General features: G+C 44.2%; 1 protein-coding gene across 1 annotated transcript in view; it reads right to left on the bottom strand.

The window, feature by feature from the left end:
- LOC311226372 (cytosolic phospholipase A2 gamma-like) overlaps positions 1–19,531 on the bottom strand; it is a 100,571-nt gene that overhangs the window by 71,673 nt on the left and 9,367 nt on the right. The window contains exons 4-5 of the mRNA XM_084311801.1: positions 6,433–6,575; positions 5,624–5,825 (exon numbers count right to left, since the gene is read on the bottom strand). Of these exons, the coding sequence (XP_084167927.1) occupies positions 5,624–5,825; positions 6,433–6,575 (345 nt within the window). The remainder of the gene's footprint in view (positions 1–5,623; positions 5,826–6,432; positions 6,576–19,531) is intronic.

Genomic DNA, 19,531 nt, shown 5'->3' with positions numbered 1-19,531 from the left:
AGTACACAGTGGCAGAATACCTGAGCACTGTGACTGAAGATCCTTGACTATACAGACTCAGCGAGCACAGCCTAGCCATCGAGAAAGGCCGCCATAGGCAGACTGTGTGTGTTAGAAAGAGAGAGAGAGAGAGAGAGAGCATGTGTGTTAGAGAGAGAGCATGTATGAGAGAGAAAGAGAGAGAGAGAGAGAGAGAGAGAGAGAGAGAGAGAGAGAGAGAGAGCATGTGTGTGTGTTAGAGAGAGAGCATGTATGAGAGATAAAAAAGGACAAAGATCAACACTTAAATCCAAAGAGAAGAGGGTCTATACTAGAGAAACCAAAGCAGCAAGGAGCCAATGGCCGACATCAGCTAAATAGGCTAGCCAGGTACTGTGACACACACAGCTTTGGCCAACGGCCCAACGCTACCCAAGCTACACAAACGACCAAGACATTCACACACAGCACATGTCGTATCTCCAAATGTTGTGAAGTAGCATATGTTTTGCCTGGAAAAAAACATCGTTATTAACAAAACATTCGGGAGGGGAAGGAAGGAAGAGTGGGGTAATGTCATGACATTTTCATTAATCTTACCTGCACCAAGGAACGCAGGGCGAAAGGCCGTAACACAGATCTCCACGTTGACGAAAGGCCTCTCGCTGTCGGGACAAAATAAGCTGCTGCCAGAGCCTTGTCATGGTGCAGGCCCGACTACATCTTCTGTCAAAGATGATGTCGTAGTCAGAGTGCCAGAACCCCCTGCTATTCTCACAGCTAATGTCAATGGTCGTAGCACAAGCTAACAGCTAACTCAAGGCTAACTGATAGCATCAAACGAACGTTCCCAGCCGAGCGCAGCCGGCAGTTAACGTCGAAGCTAAACAGCTAATTGGCTAACAGTTAGCTCAATCAGGCACCTGGCTGTATGTAGCCGCATAGCTTGCTTCTGCGTTAGCTAATGGTTAGCACAAGCTAACAGCTAATTAGCTAACAGCTGATTGAGCTAACTGTTAGCCAGTTAGCTGTTTAGCTTCGACGTTAACTGCCGGCTGCGCTCGGCTGGGAACGTTCGTTTGATGCTATCAGTTAGCCTTGAGTTAGCTGTTAGCTTGTGCTAACCATTAGCTAACGCAGAAGCAAGCTATGCGGCTACATACAGCCAGGTGCTGACACCAGGCACACACCGTTAGCTACTAGTAGTACTATTAGCTAGTCGACCAGTTTGGCTCCAGAGAGAGAGAGAGAGAGATAGGTCCACGGCGGGAATATTATAATAGCTTGACTCACCATAACGCAGTATCATGCCAATGGTAAAGTTGGAAGGAGACTTTCTTGGCCCACGGTGTAATTTCTTCTGATCCATGCTGCTTTTGAAAAGACATCCACTGGCTCCTATGAATAGCGCTGAATTATCTACCTCGTGTGTCTTCTTCTTCTTCTATTTGGTATTACGGCGGACGGGAGAAGAGCCCGGGCCGGAAACACTATCCTAAAATCTGTAGAGCAGCAAAACCGCAGAAACCGGAAAACTGCAGTCTGCAGAGCCGCAGAGGCAGGAACAAGTCAGACACATTCTACAAACGTGTCTAATGTGAAATATATAAGCATATAAGCAAAACTAGATTTTAGGTCTGTGATGAAAAAGGGCCTCGCAGGAAAAATATTTTCTTTTTTATTTTTTTTTATTTTTTATTTTGCGAGGCCCCCCTTCCCGCGAGGCCCTGTGCGACCGCACTGCTCGCACACCCCCTGAGGCGGCCCTGCCTATAGGCTCTGATTACAGAGCCTCTTATAATAGAGGTGGTGTGCCCCCTAGTGTCCAAACATAAATACACCATTCAAACATAATACAACTTCTAATAATGTCAGTTTTGGCTTCTACAGAATTACTGGTGGTATATCTTCTGGTCTGACTCTGGAGAAAACGAGCATTTCCCATAATGTTGCCGTATTCCTAAAATGCCCGCAATGACCGCACCTAAAGTGTCATGGACAGGGACCCTGTCGGCCACCCGCCCCCTGCGGACGGGTGTCCCCCAGGGCTCAGTCCTAGGACCCCTTCTCTTCTCCCTCTACACTAAATCACTGGGTAACATTATCACGTCTCATAGCTTCTCGTATCATTGTTATGCCGATGATACTCAACTCTTCCTCTCCTTCCCTCCCTCAGATATCCACGTCTCTGAGCGGATCTCGGCCTGTCTGTCCGACATCTCCGCCTGGATGACGACCAACCACCTCAAACTAAACCTAAGCAAAACAGAATTGCTCCACCTGCCGGCCAAATCCTCCCCCCTGACTGACCTTTCCATCACAGTCGAGAATGCAGCTGTGACCACGTCCCCGACCGCCAAGAACCTTGGTGTTGTCCTCGACGACCAGTTGAACTTCTCTGCTCACATCGCAGCGACAACCAGAACCTGCAGATTCCTCCTGAGCAACGTCAGAAGGATACGCCCCTTCCTGACAAAAGAAGCCACCCAACTCCTCGTCCAATCAACAGTCATCTCCCGCCTCGACTACTGCAACGCACTGCTCGCTGGCCTCCCGGCCACTGCCACCAAGCCTCTTCAACTCATTCAGAACGCAGCGGCTCGCCTGATCTCAAACCTACCGAAGTCGGCCCATGTCACCCCACTTCTTAGGGACCTGCACTGGCTCCCCATTGCTGCATGTATCCGCTTCAAGGCCCTCGACCTAGCATACCGTGCGGCAAAGGGAACCGCTCCCGCCTACCTCCGGTCAATGGTCTCTAACTACACACCCTCAAGACCCCTACGCTCTGCATCTTCTGGCCGCCTCAGACCTACTCCTATCCAAGCCCCGGGAGGGTCATCAAAGAGATGCCGCCTATTCTCAGTCCTTGCCCCACAATGGTGGAATGAACTACCCACCCCAGTTAGGACAGCCGAAACCCGTCCAATCTTCCACCGTCGACTTAAGACGCACTTCTTCAACCATTATCTGAAATAATAATATAAAAAATATATATATATAAAAAATAAAATAAAAATAACCTTACTGTCATGCACTTGTCCTAATAAACGAACCTACACTGTAACACGCAACACTTTGATGAACATTGTTACTCAGCTGATAGAGTTGTACCCTTCCTGATGACTTGTCATACAGAACTTGTAAGTCGCTTTGGATAAAAGCGTCAGCTAAATGACTAAATGTAAATGTAAATGCCACAGTGCTTACTGCTTAAGTCAGGGGTTGGCAACCTTTACTATCAAAAGAGCCATTTTGCCCCATCCTGCACGAAATAAAATGAATCTGGATCTGCAAAACCTATTTACCCTTAAAATGAAGATAACACAGTGTATAACGTATAAGTAGATTATTCGTTTTTGTTTATTTATTAAGTTAATATAAAACCGTGTTTAGAAAATGTTTTAGTTTGTTAAATACATGCTTTTGATTTTCTTTGAGTGGCAAGGGAATTTTTTTTATTGTTTGCTAATTTCTCGCCACATATCAAGCATACAGGTAAGCCTGCATCGTTAACGCTGAATTAAACCCTCTATTTTAAATTATTATAATTCTTATTTATCCATGGCTAGCTTATTGGGGGGTCGGAAACTCAAGATTAGCCACCTGCAGACGGCAATGTGATGTATATTTTAGTTGATGAAATATTAAACACTTTTATTTCAGTTCACAGTATCACCTCGATCTCCAAAAGAAGAAGTGTTCCTTTTGAAATAAAAATTAAAAATTAATTAAAATAGACGTTATTTATTTCCATATTATAATTATTTTTAAAGGTGACATGTACTATAAATGTCATTTTTCAGTCTCTAGCATTGTATTATAGTAATAGGAGTTCGTATCAATGTGTTTTAGTGTCTAAATACCATATTGGCGGATTGCTCTGATTCAGCTCAGCCCCTTTCCTCCTCCAGTAAATCAGGCCATTTTGATTTGAACGTCTGGCCCTGTTTAGACGGAAACGCTAGCAGGTGAATCCGCAAAAATATTTTTTCGGATGTGCCTTTCGTTTATACGGAAACAGCGTTTTTATGGGGTGAAACCGCAAAAAAGTGAGACTACCTTCCAGGGTGGAATTCCTAGAAACGATAAACCTTTGCGCTATCATCTAAACTGTCAAACCGCATAAAACGATGACGAAAGAGTTGTCAAGGCTCTCGTCGCGCGTACTGCTTACATCACAGGCATGCACCAGTAGCCTAGAAGCGTAAACAAAGCATGTCTGATTCTATCCATGGCGATCACCTGAAGGCTACATTGGCAGTACTTTTAAATACACAAGAATCTGTCCCGCGGCGTGACTGGACCCACTGTCTGTGAGTGACTCTGCTTTGGTCCAATCACATTCCCCACCCACAGTCTGCGAATCAGAGGCAGAGTAGGGCGGGTCTTCACAGCACGTCATGTGACATATGCGCCAATCGTGTGACAGTGGGGCTCAGTCGTCTCGAGTTGTTACAGCCTCGTCTGCACGGAGAATTCCATCCCAAAACGCTAGTCTAAACGCAAAATTAAAAGTGAGACCGTAAGACGACTTTTGCGGTTTCTGTTCAGACTCTCTCCGTCTAAACGTAGCCTGAGTCACGTCATTCGGACGCTGGGTAGCGCACAGTGATGCGATTGGCTCTGTGGTTGGAGCTAATGCCCGCCTACTTCCTCATACTGCAGGCAGATTGAAACCCGACACCTCTGCATACTCTGGAGGGAGAGAGAGAGAGAGAGATAGAGAGGGAAAGAGAGGGAGAGAGAGGGAGAGACAGAGAGAGAGAGAGAGGGAGACAGAGAGAGAGAGGGAGGGAGCACTTGGGGGGGGGGGGACCTGCCACGCCACACGGGAGGTGGGACCCTCTCGAAAACGAGGGGGGGGGCCTCCCTTCCTCCCCTCTCCCGTGTGGCGCGGCAGGTCCCCCCCCCCCCCAAGTGCTCCCTCCCTCTCTCTTCTCCCTCTCTCTCTCTCTCTGTCTCTCCCTCTCCCTCTCTCTATCTCTCTCTCTCTCTCCCTCCAGAGTATGCAGAGGTGTCGGGTTTCAATCTGCCCCGGCCTGTCTTTTTCTCTCTCTCTCTCTCTCTCTCTCTCTCTCTCTCTCTCTCTCTCTCTCTCTCTTCTCTCTCTCTCTCTCTCCTCTCTCTCTCTCTCTCTCTCTCTCTCTCTCTCTCTCTCTCTCTCTCTCTCTCTCTCTCTCTCTCTCGCACCCCCCCCCCCTCTCTCTCTCTCTCTCTCTCTCTCTCTCTCTCTATCTCTCTCTGTCTACCTCTCTCTCTGTCTATTCATTCATTTTCATTCATTCATTCATTCATACCAGTCGCAGACTGTGTGGACTGACTGTCACTCAAAGTGCTTATGGGCGGAGCCAGGCCATAACAGCCTGAAATCTTGGAGCTGAAAAATGATGGTTTTGAGTACTTGATTAGAAATATAAAACAATGCATTTTTTTTTGAAAAAAACCTTCAATAGACTACCAGGAATTGTGTAAAGTTGCCCAAATAGTGCTAGGAATAGCAGTACATAGCCCCTTTAAAACCTACAGGGAGCCACTGCAGAGTGGCTGAAGAGCCGCATGCACCTCCAGAACCGCGAGTTGCCGGCCCATGGCTTAACCAGCTTTAAAAAAAGAAATACGGCGATTCATTTGTTTACTGTACCTTTTTCACAATGTCAGGCACAACCAGAGCAGCCCAGACATCCGTCATATTGAAATGATCACTTTGGTGGTAATACTGAATCAGCTTCGATCCTCTTTCCGTTATGCTGACGTTACCACTGCCAATCCTATAAGCCACTTGCTGTTTCACCTGCTCCATCTTGGTGGACCAGTTCGGCTGATCATAAAGGGAGGCCATGCACCTGTGGTGATAATTAATATTTATATCATTTAAGACCCACTGACTTTGATATGATGTGTTATGATACACCCTAAAATGAAAAAGATAAACTTTCATTGCAGCAAGGCGAGGGGAAATGGCACTGTACATTCAATCAGAGTGTAACAATCTCGAAGAAAAGGCACAGTTTCTATTTGTATACACACTTGGTTTCACCTGTCCTATTGTGATTCTTCAAGTATCAAAGAGCAGAATGCTCTTTCATTCCTTGTCTTTTCTTTCTATATTTAACCTTTATTTCAATTTTAGCCTCAACTTTTTCACCAGGTACATGTGGCTTAAACGTGACATACTTTAAAGGTTATCTACAGAAAGATCTTGGAGTTCTAGCATCTGAAACAAGAAATGGAAAAGCCACAGAATTACCCAGTATTTAAAGGCCCAGTGAAAATGTACATTCAAATTAGTGAAGTGAGTAAGACGTATCATTTTATGACACACCTGGCTATGTCACAGACAAATCTCAAAGCAATGCTCTCTTGCAGGTCTGCCATTCACATGTAGTTTCCTAGCTGTAAATTCATAATTGACCAGTACCAGAATACATAATGCAAGGCATAAAGTCTTACCATGTGGAGCCTGACACTCCACACAAGTATAGGAAGCTGTCCAGAAGGTCCTCCTTTCCCAGCTGGGCCAGTGCTCCCAACAGCGCAATCATGGCCCTCTCACCACCTCCAGAGCCCAGCACTGCAATGTTGGGAACCTCATTCTGCACAAACATACTCGTTATTCAGAGGAGTGATTATCTCCACCAGGCAGAACGCCTGGGGAGAGATCATGTAATTTTGTGTGTGTGTGTGTGTGTGTGTGTGTGTGTGTGTGTGTGTGTGTGTGTGTGTGTGTGTGTGTGTGTGTGTGTGTGTGTGTGTGTGTGTGTGTGTGTGTGTGTGTGTGTGTGTGTGTGTGTGTGTGTGTGTGTGTGTGTGTGTGTGTGTGTGTGTGTGTGTGTGTGTGTGTGTGTGTGTGTGTGTGTGTGTGTGTGTGTGTGTGTGTGTGTGTGTGTGTGTGTGTGTGTGTGTGTGTGTGTGTGTGTGTGTGTGTGTGTGTGTGTGTGTGTGTGTGTGTGTGTGTGTGTGTGCATGTCTATAGGTACTTGCGAGGACATACTATGCTCCGCCAACCTTCATTGTGAGGTCAAATCCACTTGCGAGGACTTTTTCCTGGTCCCCAGAAATAATATACTTTAGATGACTTTAAAATGATCTTTAAGTCCCTAATATACATTTTTTAGACTAGGTCCTCACACTGGTATAATTGTTGATTTCACCCGACTCTACAGCATTCCTACAGGACACACTCGAGTACTGCAGGGGGAAATATGCGTTTGGCGCAGATGTGTGTGAGGACCTTTGGAGACTATTTTTGATTGGTTGGTCTGAGAGGGGATTGTTTTGATTGGCTGCTCGTGACCTGTCACTCATCTGCTAGCTACGTGACCTCACGTGGTCTGAGAGGGGATTTTTTTATTGGCTGCTCATGACCTAACGTGCATTCTGGGTAGTGTAGTACAATACTATCATATAATAATTCTACTATTATACAACGAGGGCGCCTATAGCACTGCTATCTTATGCAATGACACTATTGCATAGATTATGCAAATTAATGTTTGGCTGAACATCATAATCAAAATCGTAAAGGAGAATGAACGCTAGCTAGCAGGCTATAGATATCTATGACTATGAGCTAAAACGCTAGCTAGCAGGCTAGCAAGCTAAAAGTGACCTCACGTGGTCTGAGAGGGGATTTTTTTATTGGCTGCTCATGACCTAACGTGCATTCTGGGTAGTGTAGTACAGTACTAGCATATAATAATTATACTATTATACAACGAGGGCGCCTATAGCACTGCTATTTTATGCAATGACACTATTGCATAGATTATGCAAAGTAATGTTTGGCTGAACATCATAATCAAAATCGTAAAGGAGAATGAATGCTAGCTAGCAGGCTAGCAAGCTAAAACGCTAGCTAGCAGGCTAGCAGCAGCTGGGCAATCCAAAAGGAGAATGAATTAATGAAAACTTTATTAACAGATTGCAGAATGGGTACAATACAGTACGGCTCAATACACACAATTGTTAATGGGATGCAGACCAGAGAAAGACATTTGTCTTGTTTACAATAGTCATAATTAACAGTTTGTTATTCATTTAGATAATTATAAGATAAGATATTCCTTTATTGATCCCCTTGAGGAAATTCAGGCATCATAGCAGCATGGGGGAGGGGGGAGTTTGGATGATTGATTGAACATTTTATTAACAGATTGCAGAATGGGTACAATACAGTACAGCTCAATACACACAATTGTTAAGGGGATGCAGACCAGAGAAAGACTATTGTTTACAATAGTCATAATTAACAGTTTGTTATTAATTTAGATAATTATAAGATAAGATATTCCTTTATTGATCCCCTTGAGGAAATTCAGGCATCATAGCAGCATGGGGGAGGGGGGAGTTTGGTTGATTGATTGAACATTTTATTAACAGATTGCAGAATGGGTACAATACAGTACAGCTCAATACACACAATTGTTAAGGGGATGCAGACCAGAGAAAGACTTTCGTCTTGTTTACATCAGGGTCCCCCATTTTCAATTCATCAAAACATAACATGTTTTAGGACCATTGCTATTTTTATTGTACATAAATGATGGGGGGGGAGGCCTTACAGGTTTGATTGATTGATTGATTGATTGATTGATTGATTGATTGATTGATTGATTGATTGATTGAAAACTTTATTAACAGATTGCAGAATGGGTACAATACAGTACAGCTCAATACACACAATTGTTAAGGGGATGCAGACCAGAGAAAGACTTTCGTCTTGTTTACATCAGGGTCCCCCATTTTCAATTCATCAGGAAACTGGGTACTGGGTAAGGTAAATGCCCGCACCAGGTTTTAAAGCAGGGAAGGCCTAAAGGCCTCTACATGCTACAGCAACTTCTGCTTGTTATCAATGGGTTGGTTGAGAAGGGAAGTGTCATCTATCTAGGGAACCTAGCTACATACCGGGTACAATGTTACATTAGGCTGTGCGTCGATGTTGCAGAAGCATAAAGGCAGAGTGTTTGCAACACCGTTGCTTTGTCGATGTTGTGGTGCAGTAGACTCTATAGGTCCTACAGGCTACCACTAACAACATGAGTTAGCCCTGGCTAGTGCTGTAATGTAGACTATATAGCTCCTACAGGCTAACACTAACAACATGAGTTAGCCCTGGCTAGCGCCGTAATGTAGACTATATAGCTCCTACAGGCTAACACTAACAACATGAGTTAGCCCTGGCTAGTGCTGTAATGTAGACTCTATATAGCTCCTACAGGCTACCACTAACAACATGAGTTAGCCCTGGCTAGCGCTGTAATGTATACTATAGAGCTCCTACAGGCTACCACTAACAACATGAGTTAGCCCTGGCTAGCGCCGCCATGTAGACTATAGAGCTCCTACTGGCTACCACTAACAACATGAGTTAGCCCTGGCTAGCATGTAATGTAGACTATAGCTCCTACAGGCTACCACTAACAACATGAGTTAGCCCTGGCTAGCGCCGCCATGTAGACTATAGCTCCTACAGGCTACCACTAACAACATGAGTTAACCCTGGCTAGCGCTGTAATGTAAAGAGAAAGACTTTCGTCTTGTTTACATCAGGGTCCCCCATTTTCAATTCATCAGGAAACTGGGTACTGGGTAAGGTAAATGCCCGCACCAGGTTTTAAAGCAGGGAAGGCCTAAAGGCCTCTACATGCTACAGCAACTTCTGCTTGTTATCAATGGGTTGGTTGAGAAGGGAAGTGTCATCTATCTAGGGAACCTAGCTACATACCGGGTACAATGTTACATTAGGCTGTGCGTCGATGTTGCAGAAGCATAAAGGCAGAGTGTTTGCAACACCGTTGCTTTGTCGATGTTGTGGTGCAGTAGACTCTATAGGTCCTACAGGCTACCACTAACAACATGAGTTAGCCCTGGCTAGTGCTGTAATGTAGACTATATAGCTCCTACAGGCTAACACTAACAACATGAGTTAGCCCTGGCTAGCGCCGTAATGTAGACTATATAGCTCCTACAGGCTAACACTAACAACATGAGTTAGCCCTGGCTAGTGCTGTAATGTAGACTCTATATAGCTCCTACAGGCTACCACTAACAACATGAGTTAGCCCTGGCTAGCGCTGTAATGTATACTATAGAGCTCCTACAGGCTACCACTAACAACATGAGTTAGCCCTGGCTAGCGCTGTAATGTAGACTATAGCGACTTGTGTGACTGGGAGACTTGTGTGACTTGGAGACTTGTGTGACTGGGAGACTTGTGTGACTGGGAGACTCGTGTGACTGGGAGACTCGTGTGACTTGTGTGACTTGGAGACTTGTGTGACTGGGAGACTTGTGTGACTTGTGTGACTTGGAGACTTGTGTGACTGGGAGACTTGTGTGACTGGGAGACTTGTGTGACTTGGACACTTGTGTGACTGAGAGACTCATGTGACTTGGAGACTTGTGTGACTGGGAGACTCGGGAGACTTGTGTGACTGGGAGACTCGTGTGACTAGGATACTTGTGACTGGGAGACTCGTGTGACTTGGAGACTTGTGTGACTGGGAGACTCGTGTGACTTGTATGACTTGGAGACTTGTGTGACTGGGAGACTTGTGTGACTTGGAGACTTGTGTGACTGGGAGACTCATGTGACTTGTGTGACTTGGAGACTTGTGTGACTGGGAGACTTGTGTGACTGGGAGACTTGTGTGACTTGGAGACTTGTGTGACTGGGAGACTCGGGAGACTTGTGTGACTGGGCGACTTGTGTGACTGGGAGACTTGTGTGACTGGAAGATTTGTGTGACTTGGAGACTTGTGTGACTGGGAGACTTGTGTGACTGGGAGACTTGTGTGACTGGGAGACTCGTGTGACTTGTGTGACTTGGAGACTTGTGTGACTGGGAGACTTGTGTGACTTGTGTGACTTGGAGACTTGTGTGACTGGGAGACTCGTGTGACTTGTATGACTTGGAGACTTGTGTGACTTGGAGACTTGTGTGACTGGGAGACTTGTGTGACTTGGAGACTTGTGTGACTGGGAGACTTGTGTGACTGGGAGACTCGTGTGACTGGGAGACTCGTGTGACTTGTGTGACTTGGAGACTTGTGTGACTGGGAGACTTGTGTGACTTGTGTGACTTGGAGACTTGTGTGACTGGGAGACTTGTGTGACTGGGAGACTTGTGTGACTTGGACACTTGTGTGACTGAGAGACTCATGTGACTTGGAGACTTGTGTGACTGGGAGACTCGGGAGACTTGTGTGACTGGGAGACTCGTGTGACTAGGATACTTGTGACTGGGAGACTCGTGTGACTTGGAGACTTGTGTGACTGGGAGACTCGTGTGACTTGTATGACTTGGAGACTTGTGTGACTGGGAGACTTGTGTGACTTGGAGACTTGTGTGACTGGGAGACTCATGTGACTTGTGTGACTTGGAGACTTGTGTGACTGGGAGACTTGTGTGACTGGGAGACTTGTGTGACTTGGAGACTTGTGTGACTGGGAGACTCGGGAGACTTGTGTGACTGGGCGACTTGTGTGACTGGGAGACTTGTGTGACTGGAAGATTTGTGTGACTTGGAGACTTGTGTGACTGGGAGACTTGTGTGACTGGGAGACTTGTGTGACTGGGAGACTCGTGTGACTTGTGTGACTTGGAGACTTGTGTGACTGGGAGACTTGTGTGACTTGTGTGACTTGGAGACTTGTGTGACTGGGAGACTCGTGTGACTTGTATGACTTGGAGACTTGTGTGACTTGGAGACTTGTGTGACTGGGAGACTCGTGTGACTTGTATGACTTGGAGACTTGTGTGACTGGGAGACTTGTGTGACTGGGAGACTCGGGAGACTTGTGTGACTGGGAGACTCGTGTGACTTGGAGACTTGTGTGACTGGGAGACTCGTGTGACTTGTATGACTTGGAGACTTGTGTGACTTGGAGACTTGTGTGACTGGGAGACTCGTGTGACTTGTATGACTTGGAGACTTGTGTGACTGGGAGACTTGTGTGACTGGGAGACTCGGGAGACTTGTGTGACTGGGAGACTTGTGTGACTTGTGTGACTTGGAGACTTGTGTGACTGGGAGACTTGTGTGACTGGGAGACAAGTGTGACCTTTGGCTGTAGCTAACATGTTTATACACGGAGGAGACAGAGGAACATGTTTGGACAGCTTGGCACCGGGGTACCTCTCGGACCTGCTGGAACCTTATGTTCCTCCAAGGTCCCTCAGGTCCTCTGACCAGCTCCTCTAGGCCGTTCCAAAGTCCAGGCTGAAGCTATGGGGGGGCCGTACTTTTGCTGTGGCAGCCCCAACGCTCTGGAATGAGCTGCCACTGCATGTTAGGCAGGCCCCCACTCTGCAGGTGTTCAAATCACGCTTCAAGACACATCTATTTGCTCTGGCTTTCGGTGTTTTAAACAGTTTTTGAGAGACCTGCCTTTTTATGTGACACATTGTACTGTTTTTATTGTGTGCTTTTATTAAAATGTTTTATGTTTTATGTTTTATCTTATGTTGTGGACTTGTACAGCACTTTGGTCAACTTTGTTGTTTTTAAATGTGCTTTATAAATAAAGTGGATTGGATTGGATGATATGTGCATATTTAATGTGGGAAGTGCCTCATTTGCATATATAAACATCAAATTCAGAAAACTTGTAATACATTTTTTCTTAGTTTATATGTACATAACAAGCTGGGAACGTTTAAGTGATATCTATCCAAGTATCACCTTAATAAAATTTTCAATCAATCAATCAATCTACTGCCACTCTCAAAGACTCAGCTCAGCTCAAAATTGTGTAGCCTACTGCTGCATGCACCCCTCCCCCACAGGTTGAAAACATTATCATTAGTTGCAGTGTGGGGGAGGGGTAGTTTGTGGCGTTTGTGTGTCTCGACTCTCGACTCCTCTAAAATCCGAATTAACCCTTTCACAGTCGGCGGCATGTTGGAGGATTAGGTTCTATTAATCTGATGATAAACCCACGCTCCAATTTGAAATGTAAGTCTTATCTTGCATACAGCTTGTGTCATTTGGATATAAACGGTGTAATTTCAGTTTAGTTTATAGTAGATTAACACTAGCTATAGTGTTTCATGTGTTTGCTAAAAGGATTGTCACCGTGACGTTAGCCTGTAGCTACCAGGCTAATATAACACAGCTAAATTACTAGCAACGTGTTTCGCAGACTGCAGATTTACTAGCCAAGTTAAAAGAACGCCAACATTTTGGGATATTAGCTTATTATCGTCTTCTCCAGAGAGAGACAAGAAGATAGATACCAGTTTCCTCTCTGTGCGTTCAGTAGAAAGCTATCTGGCTGCATGTTAGCCTTAGCTTAGCACAATGAATGGAAGCGAACATGACCAGTTAGCCTTCGGGAGCGGTGTTAGTTGGACAATGCCTAGGCTAACCGGTCATGTCCGCTTCCATTCATTGTGCTAAGCTAAGGCTAACGTGCAGCCAGATAGCTTTCTACTGAACGCACAGAGAGGAAACTGGTATCTATCTTCTTGTCTTTTTCTGGAGAAGACTGTAAGCTAATTTCCATGTTAAAAACAAGTCACAGCAATGTGTTTGTTTTGATTGATTGATGTAATACAGTACAGCTCAATACACACAATTGTTAAGGGGATGCAGACCAGAGAAAGACTTTCGTCTTGTTTACATCAGGGTCCCCCATTTTCAATTCATCAGGACATATATGACATACAGATAGACAGTCCTGCTACATCTATACATTTATGACATACCAGATTTGCAAATACAGTACTGTTTGTGATACAAAAAGAGTCCAGAAAAGGGAGTATATACATTTGACGTTAAAAACTGTGCATAGGAGGAGGTTGGGTGGGGTTGTGTGGGACATATATATAATATATACATATATTATCTTTCAAATGCATGCATAAGAACAGATAATGAAATCTACTGTAATCTACTGTACTTTTAAATTGTCCCCACAGTGCAACCGTTTTTAAACTAATTTCAGATCTAATTGTTCCTACATGTTAACAATAGGGAAAGCATTTCATATAAAAGTATTCTGTATTCTTGTATGACAACTAATAAAGAAACTTGAACTTGAAACTTCCTGTTCATCATCGCTGACAATAATATTAACAACTATTGTCCATTTTATTCTCTACCTTCCAGAACTGTCTGATCAGGGTGACGTCGCAAGGCCGGGATGCCCTGGTCACTGACTTCGGCCTGGTCAGGGAGGTGGTCGAGCAGCCAGTCCAAGACCCCCCGGCAGGAAGCGCTACAATTGTGTGTATTGAGCCGTACTGTATTGTACCCATTCTGCAATCTGTTAAATATTGATTGATTGATTGATTGATTGTTATTAACAGATTGCAGAATGGGTACAATACAGTACAGCTCAATACACACAATTGTTAAGGGGATGCAGACCAGAGAAAGACGTTCGTCTTGTTTACATCAGGGTCCCCCATTTTCAATTCATTCATTTGGGTTTCTCTCCCAAACCAGAAAATTGAGAAGTAAGAATCAAACCTGTGATGTCATCAAGTATAAAGTCTGGACCCACAGAACTTTTGTTTACTTTTTTTTATATCCAAATTATCTTTATTCTATAGTAGAACATGTACCTACGAACTCAGAACATTCACCTGGGTGCTCAGTCTCACCTATAACATATTTCAAAATTCATTGTCTATTGAGCAGCTTCAGTGAGAGTTGGAGTTTTTTTTCATGTTCACTAATATTTTTGTACTTGTATGTTCAATTGTACAGAGGTATAACTGAAGGAATAAATTGTGAAATTGCATGTAGTTCCTCTTTAATGTTTTTCTCACTAACTTTCTCTTTTCTTATTTTACAGCTGCATGTCCATCTTGAACAGTGTACAGTGAGTACCTCCCCTCACCAGAACCAGCAGTACCGCTTTTGGAGTTCGCAAAGTTCTAGAGGAAGCAAGGTAAGCAAAAAAAGCCATATAATGCGCAGCTCCTCCCCCTCAGGGAATGCTACACCCATTTGCAAGGGGGCAGAACAGGAAGCACAGCCCCCCTCGTCCTTCGCATTGGCTTAGCGGGGCAGGCAAAGCAGAAAGCTTCAGAGAGTCCCCCATTTTCAATTCATCATAACATATGACATACATGACATACAGATAGACAATACTGCTACATCTATACATTTATGACATACCAGATTTACAAATACAGTATTGTTTGTGATACAATAAGAGTCTAAAAAAAGAGTATATACATTTGACGAAGAAACTGTACATTGGAGGAGGGGGGGGGGGGGGGGCTGTACATTGGAGGTGGTTGGGTGGGAGGGGGGGGGGGTAACTGTACATTGGATTATCCACGAAACCGAAACAAGTAGGCTCCCTTAAAACGCTAACGCTATTAAAAAAAAATTCAGTGGAGGTTAAAATAAGAATATGACTTGGCCTGAAAAAAAGTTCAGTCAGGTGATTTAGTTTTTTGCTTTAATCCCTGCCCATACTGCTGCAGTGCTGGCATGGCAACAGCATTCGAGAATATGTTCCAGATGTGGCATATTCCGAAAGAAAATATTCATGTCATACTCCAATGCCCGAAACGTGGTCAAGACGCAGGATTACAACGTTTGGGATGTATGGCCCACGGCGCGCTTCAGCTGGCTGTCCAGTGTCCCCGCCAATGTTCTGAGACATATTTATATATTTGTATAATTGTTAGGCTATTTGAATCCACCATTTAGGGCTGGTGTATTCAAATAGCCTAACAAATAAAATGTAATATGTCTCGGAACATTGGCCGGCAGATGCACCACTGCAAACCAAAGAAATGTGAACTCAAGAAGCCAAAACGAAGTTTAGCCTGTTTTAAAAGGCTATAGCCTAAAAGAAAAAGTTGCCTTTTACCACCGCTTGGCCTATATTTTATGCAGTGTTTAGCCTATTAAATAGGCTAATTTTTTTTTTTTTCGTTTTAACTTTCAGCCTGTTAATAAATGTGTCATTAATTCAGTATTTAACTTCTTGAATTCATATTTATTTAGGCTATGCTAATTAAAAACACAAATGTTATGGACATCTAATTTAATTATCTGCTTATTTATTAATGCTTCAATTCATTCAGAAACGTTGCAGCAAACAATCCATATGTGCATTTGTTTACATTAGGGGTGCACGATATTGATTTTTTGACCCCGATACCGATAACTTTCTGCTCCTCAAGGCCGATACCGATAACCGGTATTTATTGTATTATAATATTTTTTTTAAATGTATATTCCTGTAGTTTTGACCTAACCAGATTTATCATGACATGAGCGTTATGAACAAAAAAAAGCCAAGACAACAGTTTTTCCAAATAAATATAATTTGAATCAGAAAATTCACAATCCGTCAATAACTTATAATACATCCAACCTAACAAGTCACCTGCAACATCACCACCGTAAAGCTGCTGTGAATCCAAAGCCAGCTACAAAGGAACCCGCAGCGATTGTACCTATTGACGAGGCGTTTGCTAAATTAAAGAAGTTTGACAGAAATGACCCAAGGGCTCAAGCCGCTAGCTTTTAAGCAGTGCTTGGTGGTGCAAATTAACCTGGCTACTACAGAGCAATAAGTGACTGCGTATTCAACCAAGGGTTGCATCACAGTCATGAAAGGGGCTAGATTTGCGTGTCGTCGTAGGCTTTTAACACACCATCGTAGCGGTGGTGATGTTGCAGGTGACTTGTTAGGTTGGATGTATTATAAGTTGTTGCCCGTTTCCCTCCTCATGGAACTTCTGCATTGCATTTGTTACAAATAGCAAGTGAACTTTTTTCCTCTAAAACTATTCCCACACTACTGACGCCATCTTTGTTTACATCCGCGCTGCTTCTGAAACTTACGTGGCTACGTCACAGCCAAGAATGGGAGTGCTGGATTTGTGTAAAACGCCCTCTTCCTAAACCACACGCTATCAGTCGTACCACAGTACTGGCAAAACGGGAGGAGCCTACAGTAAAAACAAACGCCCTTCATCCCAATTCACCCGCACCGCATTTTTTTTTACCAAAAAATATATTATATTATCGGAGCTATCACCGTTATCGGGATGATGTCATAATTGCTGATATCGGCCCGATAATTATCGTGCATCCCTAGTTTACATAATGATAACGTACATAAATAACATTATTGAGGGAGGAAAAAAAGGAAACTGATACCTACCTACTTCACCCTGTTAGTCAAGTTGAACTATCGCTCTGACTCAGACTGGATGTCTCGCAGATAATACAATAGTATAATTATATAATATATTTTTTTTCTGTAGGTAACGTTACATTTGGTTGACAATTTACTGACTGACTTTCACGACACTCCATATTTACGTAGCTATCTAACCGGCACTCTAAACCGGACCCAGCCCAAACCATTACCGTGACGTCACCATCCAGCTATATCTAAAATGGCGGCCCCCATGGCAAAAACGGGGAAATTACATTTGAGTTTTCAGACAAATAAGCAGGATTTCACATTTGATTATAGGACCATGTCTTACCCAAGGTACACAACAAACAAACTAGGCTCATATTGTTTAACGCTTCATCTCCCCTTTAAAGTATTCCATAAGAAACCTCACTCATATCACCACTGTCAGATTCTTCAGAGGTACCATTTTTTTAGTTTTGCCAATTTAATTTTTTTAAACATGCTATTGTTATTTACAAGACCCTACATGGTCTGTGCCCGCCCCCTCTGAGGGAATTCATAGAAAGGAAGCCCGATAGAGGATTCAGCACTAGAGGGGATTGCGAAGTGCCCGGCCGGCAAACCGCCTTTGCTAAAAACACCCTCTCAGTCCAGGGATGTTTAATCTGGAATGATCTACCACTGACCATACGAGATTGTACATCATTTCCATCTTTTAAATTCAATCTAAAAAAAATTGTTACTCGACAACCAAACCTGGGCAATGATGGGCAAATACACTACACATGCAATCGGTCATACAACTAATCCATCCATCCATTTCTCTCTCTCTCCAGGTGCAGTGGTTCTGATCCACGGGGAGGTGATCCACCGCAGTCCCCAGAACACCCACTGGAGCCCAGAGAACTGGTGAGTCACTGCGAAATCTGATTCTATATCAGTGGTGGAACAAGTACACAGTTACTTTACTTAAGAAATACCCAGATATCTGCTTCAGAGAGCCCATCTGCTTCAGCTATCTGCTTCAGAGAGCCCATCTGCTTCAGCTATCTGCTTCAGCTATCTGCTTCAGAGAGCCTATCTGCTTCAGAGAGCCTATCTGCTTCAGCTATCTGCTTCAGAGAGCCTATCTGCTTCAGCTATCTGCTTCAGAGAGCCCAACTGCTTCAGCTATCTGCTTCAGAGAGCCCATCTGCTTCAGCTATCTGCTTCAGAGAGCCTATCTGCTTCAGCTATCTGCTTCAGAGAGCCTATCTGCTTCAGCTATCTGCTTCAGCTATCTGCTTCAGAGAGCCTATCTGCTTCAGCTATCTGCTTCAGCTATCTGCTTCAGAGAGCCTATCTGCTTCAGCTATCTGCTTCAGAGAGCCTATCTGCTTCAGCTATCTGCTTCAGAGAGCCTATCTGCTTCAGCTATCTGCTTCAGAGAGCCTATCTGCTTCAGCTATCTGCTTCAGAGAGCCTATCTGCTTCAGCTATCTGCTTCAGAGAGCCTATCTGCTTCAGCTATCTGCTTCAGAGAGCCTATCTGCTTCAGAGAGCCTATCTGCTTCAGCTATCTGCTTCAGAGAGGCTAACTGCTTCAGCTATCTGCTTCAGCTATCTGCTTCAGCTATCTGTACACACCATATACTATACATACTGTGCACACCATATACTGTACACTTCAGAGAGCCTATCTGCTTCAGCTATCTGCTTCAGAGAGCCTATCTGCTTCAGCTATCTGCTTCAGAGAGCCTATCTGCTTCAGCTATCTGCTTCAGCTATCTGCTTCAGAGAGCCTATCTGCTTCAGCTATCTGCTTCAGCTATCTGCTTCAGAGAGCCTATCTGCTTCAGCTATCTGCTTCAGCTATCTGCTTCAGCTATCTGCTTCAGAGAGCCCATCTGCTTCAGCTATCTGCTTCAGAGAGCCCAACTGCTTCAGCTATCTGCTTCAGAGAGCCCATCTGCTTCAGCAACTGCTTCAGAGAGCCTATCTGCTTCAGCTATCTGCTTCAGCTATCTGCTTCAGAGAGCCTATCTGCTTCAGCTATCTGCTTCAGCTATCTGCTTCAGCTATCTGCTTCAGAGAGCCTATCTGCTTCAGCTATCTGCTTCAGAGAGCCTATCTGCTTCAGCTATCTGCTTCAGAGAGCCTATCTGCTTCAGCTATCTGCTTCAGCTATCTGTACACACCATATACTATACATACTGTGCACACCATATACTGTACACACCATATACTGTACACTGTACACAACATATACTGTACACAACATATACTGTACACACTGTACACACCATATACTCTACATACTGTACACAACATATACTGTACACACTGTACACACCATATACTGTACATACTGTACACACCATATACTGTACACAACATATACTGTACACACTGTACACACCATATACTGTACACTGTACACACCAT

This window comes from Notolepis coatsorum (genome assembly GCF_963971535.1).
Source record: "Notolepis coatsorum genome assembly, chromosome: 4".
Lineage (NCBI taxonomy): Eukaryota > Metazoa > Chordata > Actinopteri > Aulopiformes > Paralepididae > Notolepis > Notolepis coatsorum.
Note: the sequence above shows the minus strand (reverse complement) of the source record. Positions and strands in the feature narration are given on the sequence as shown.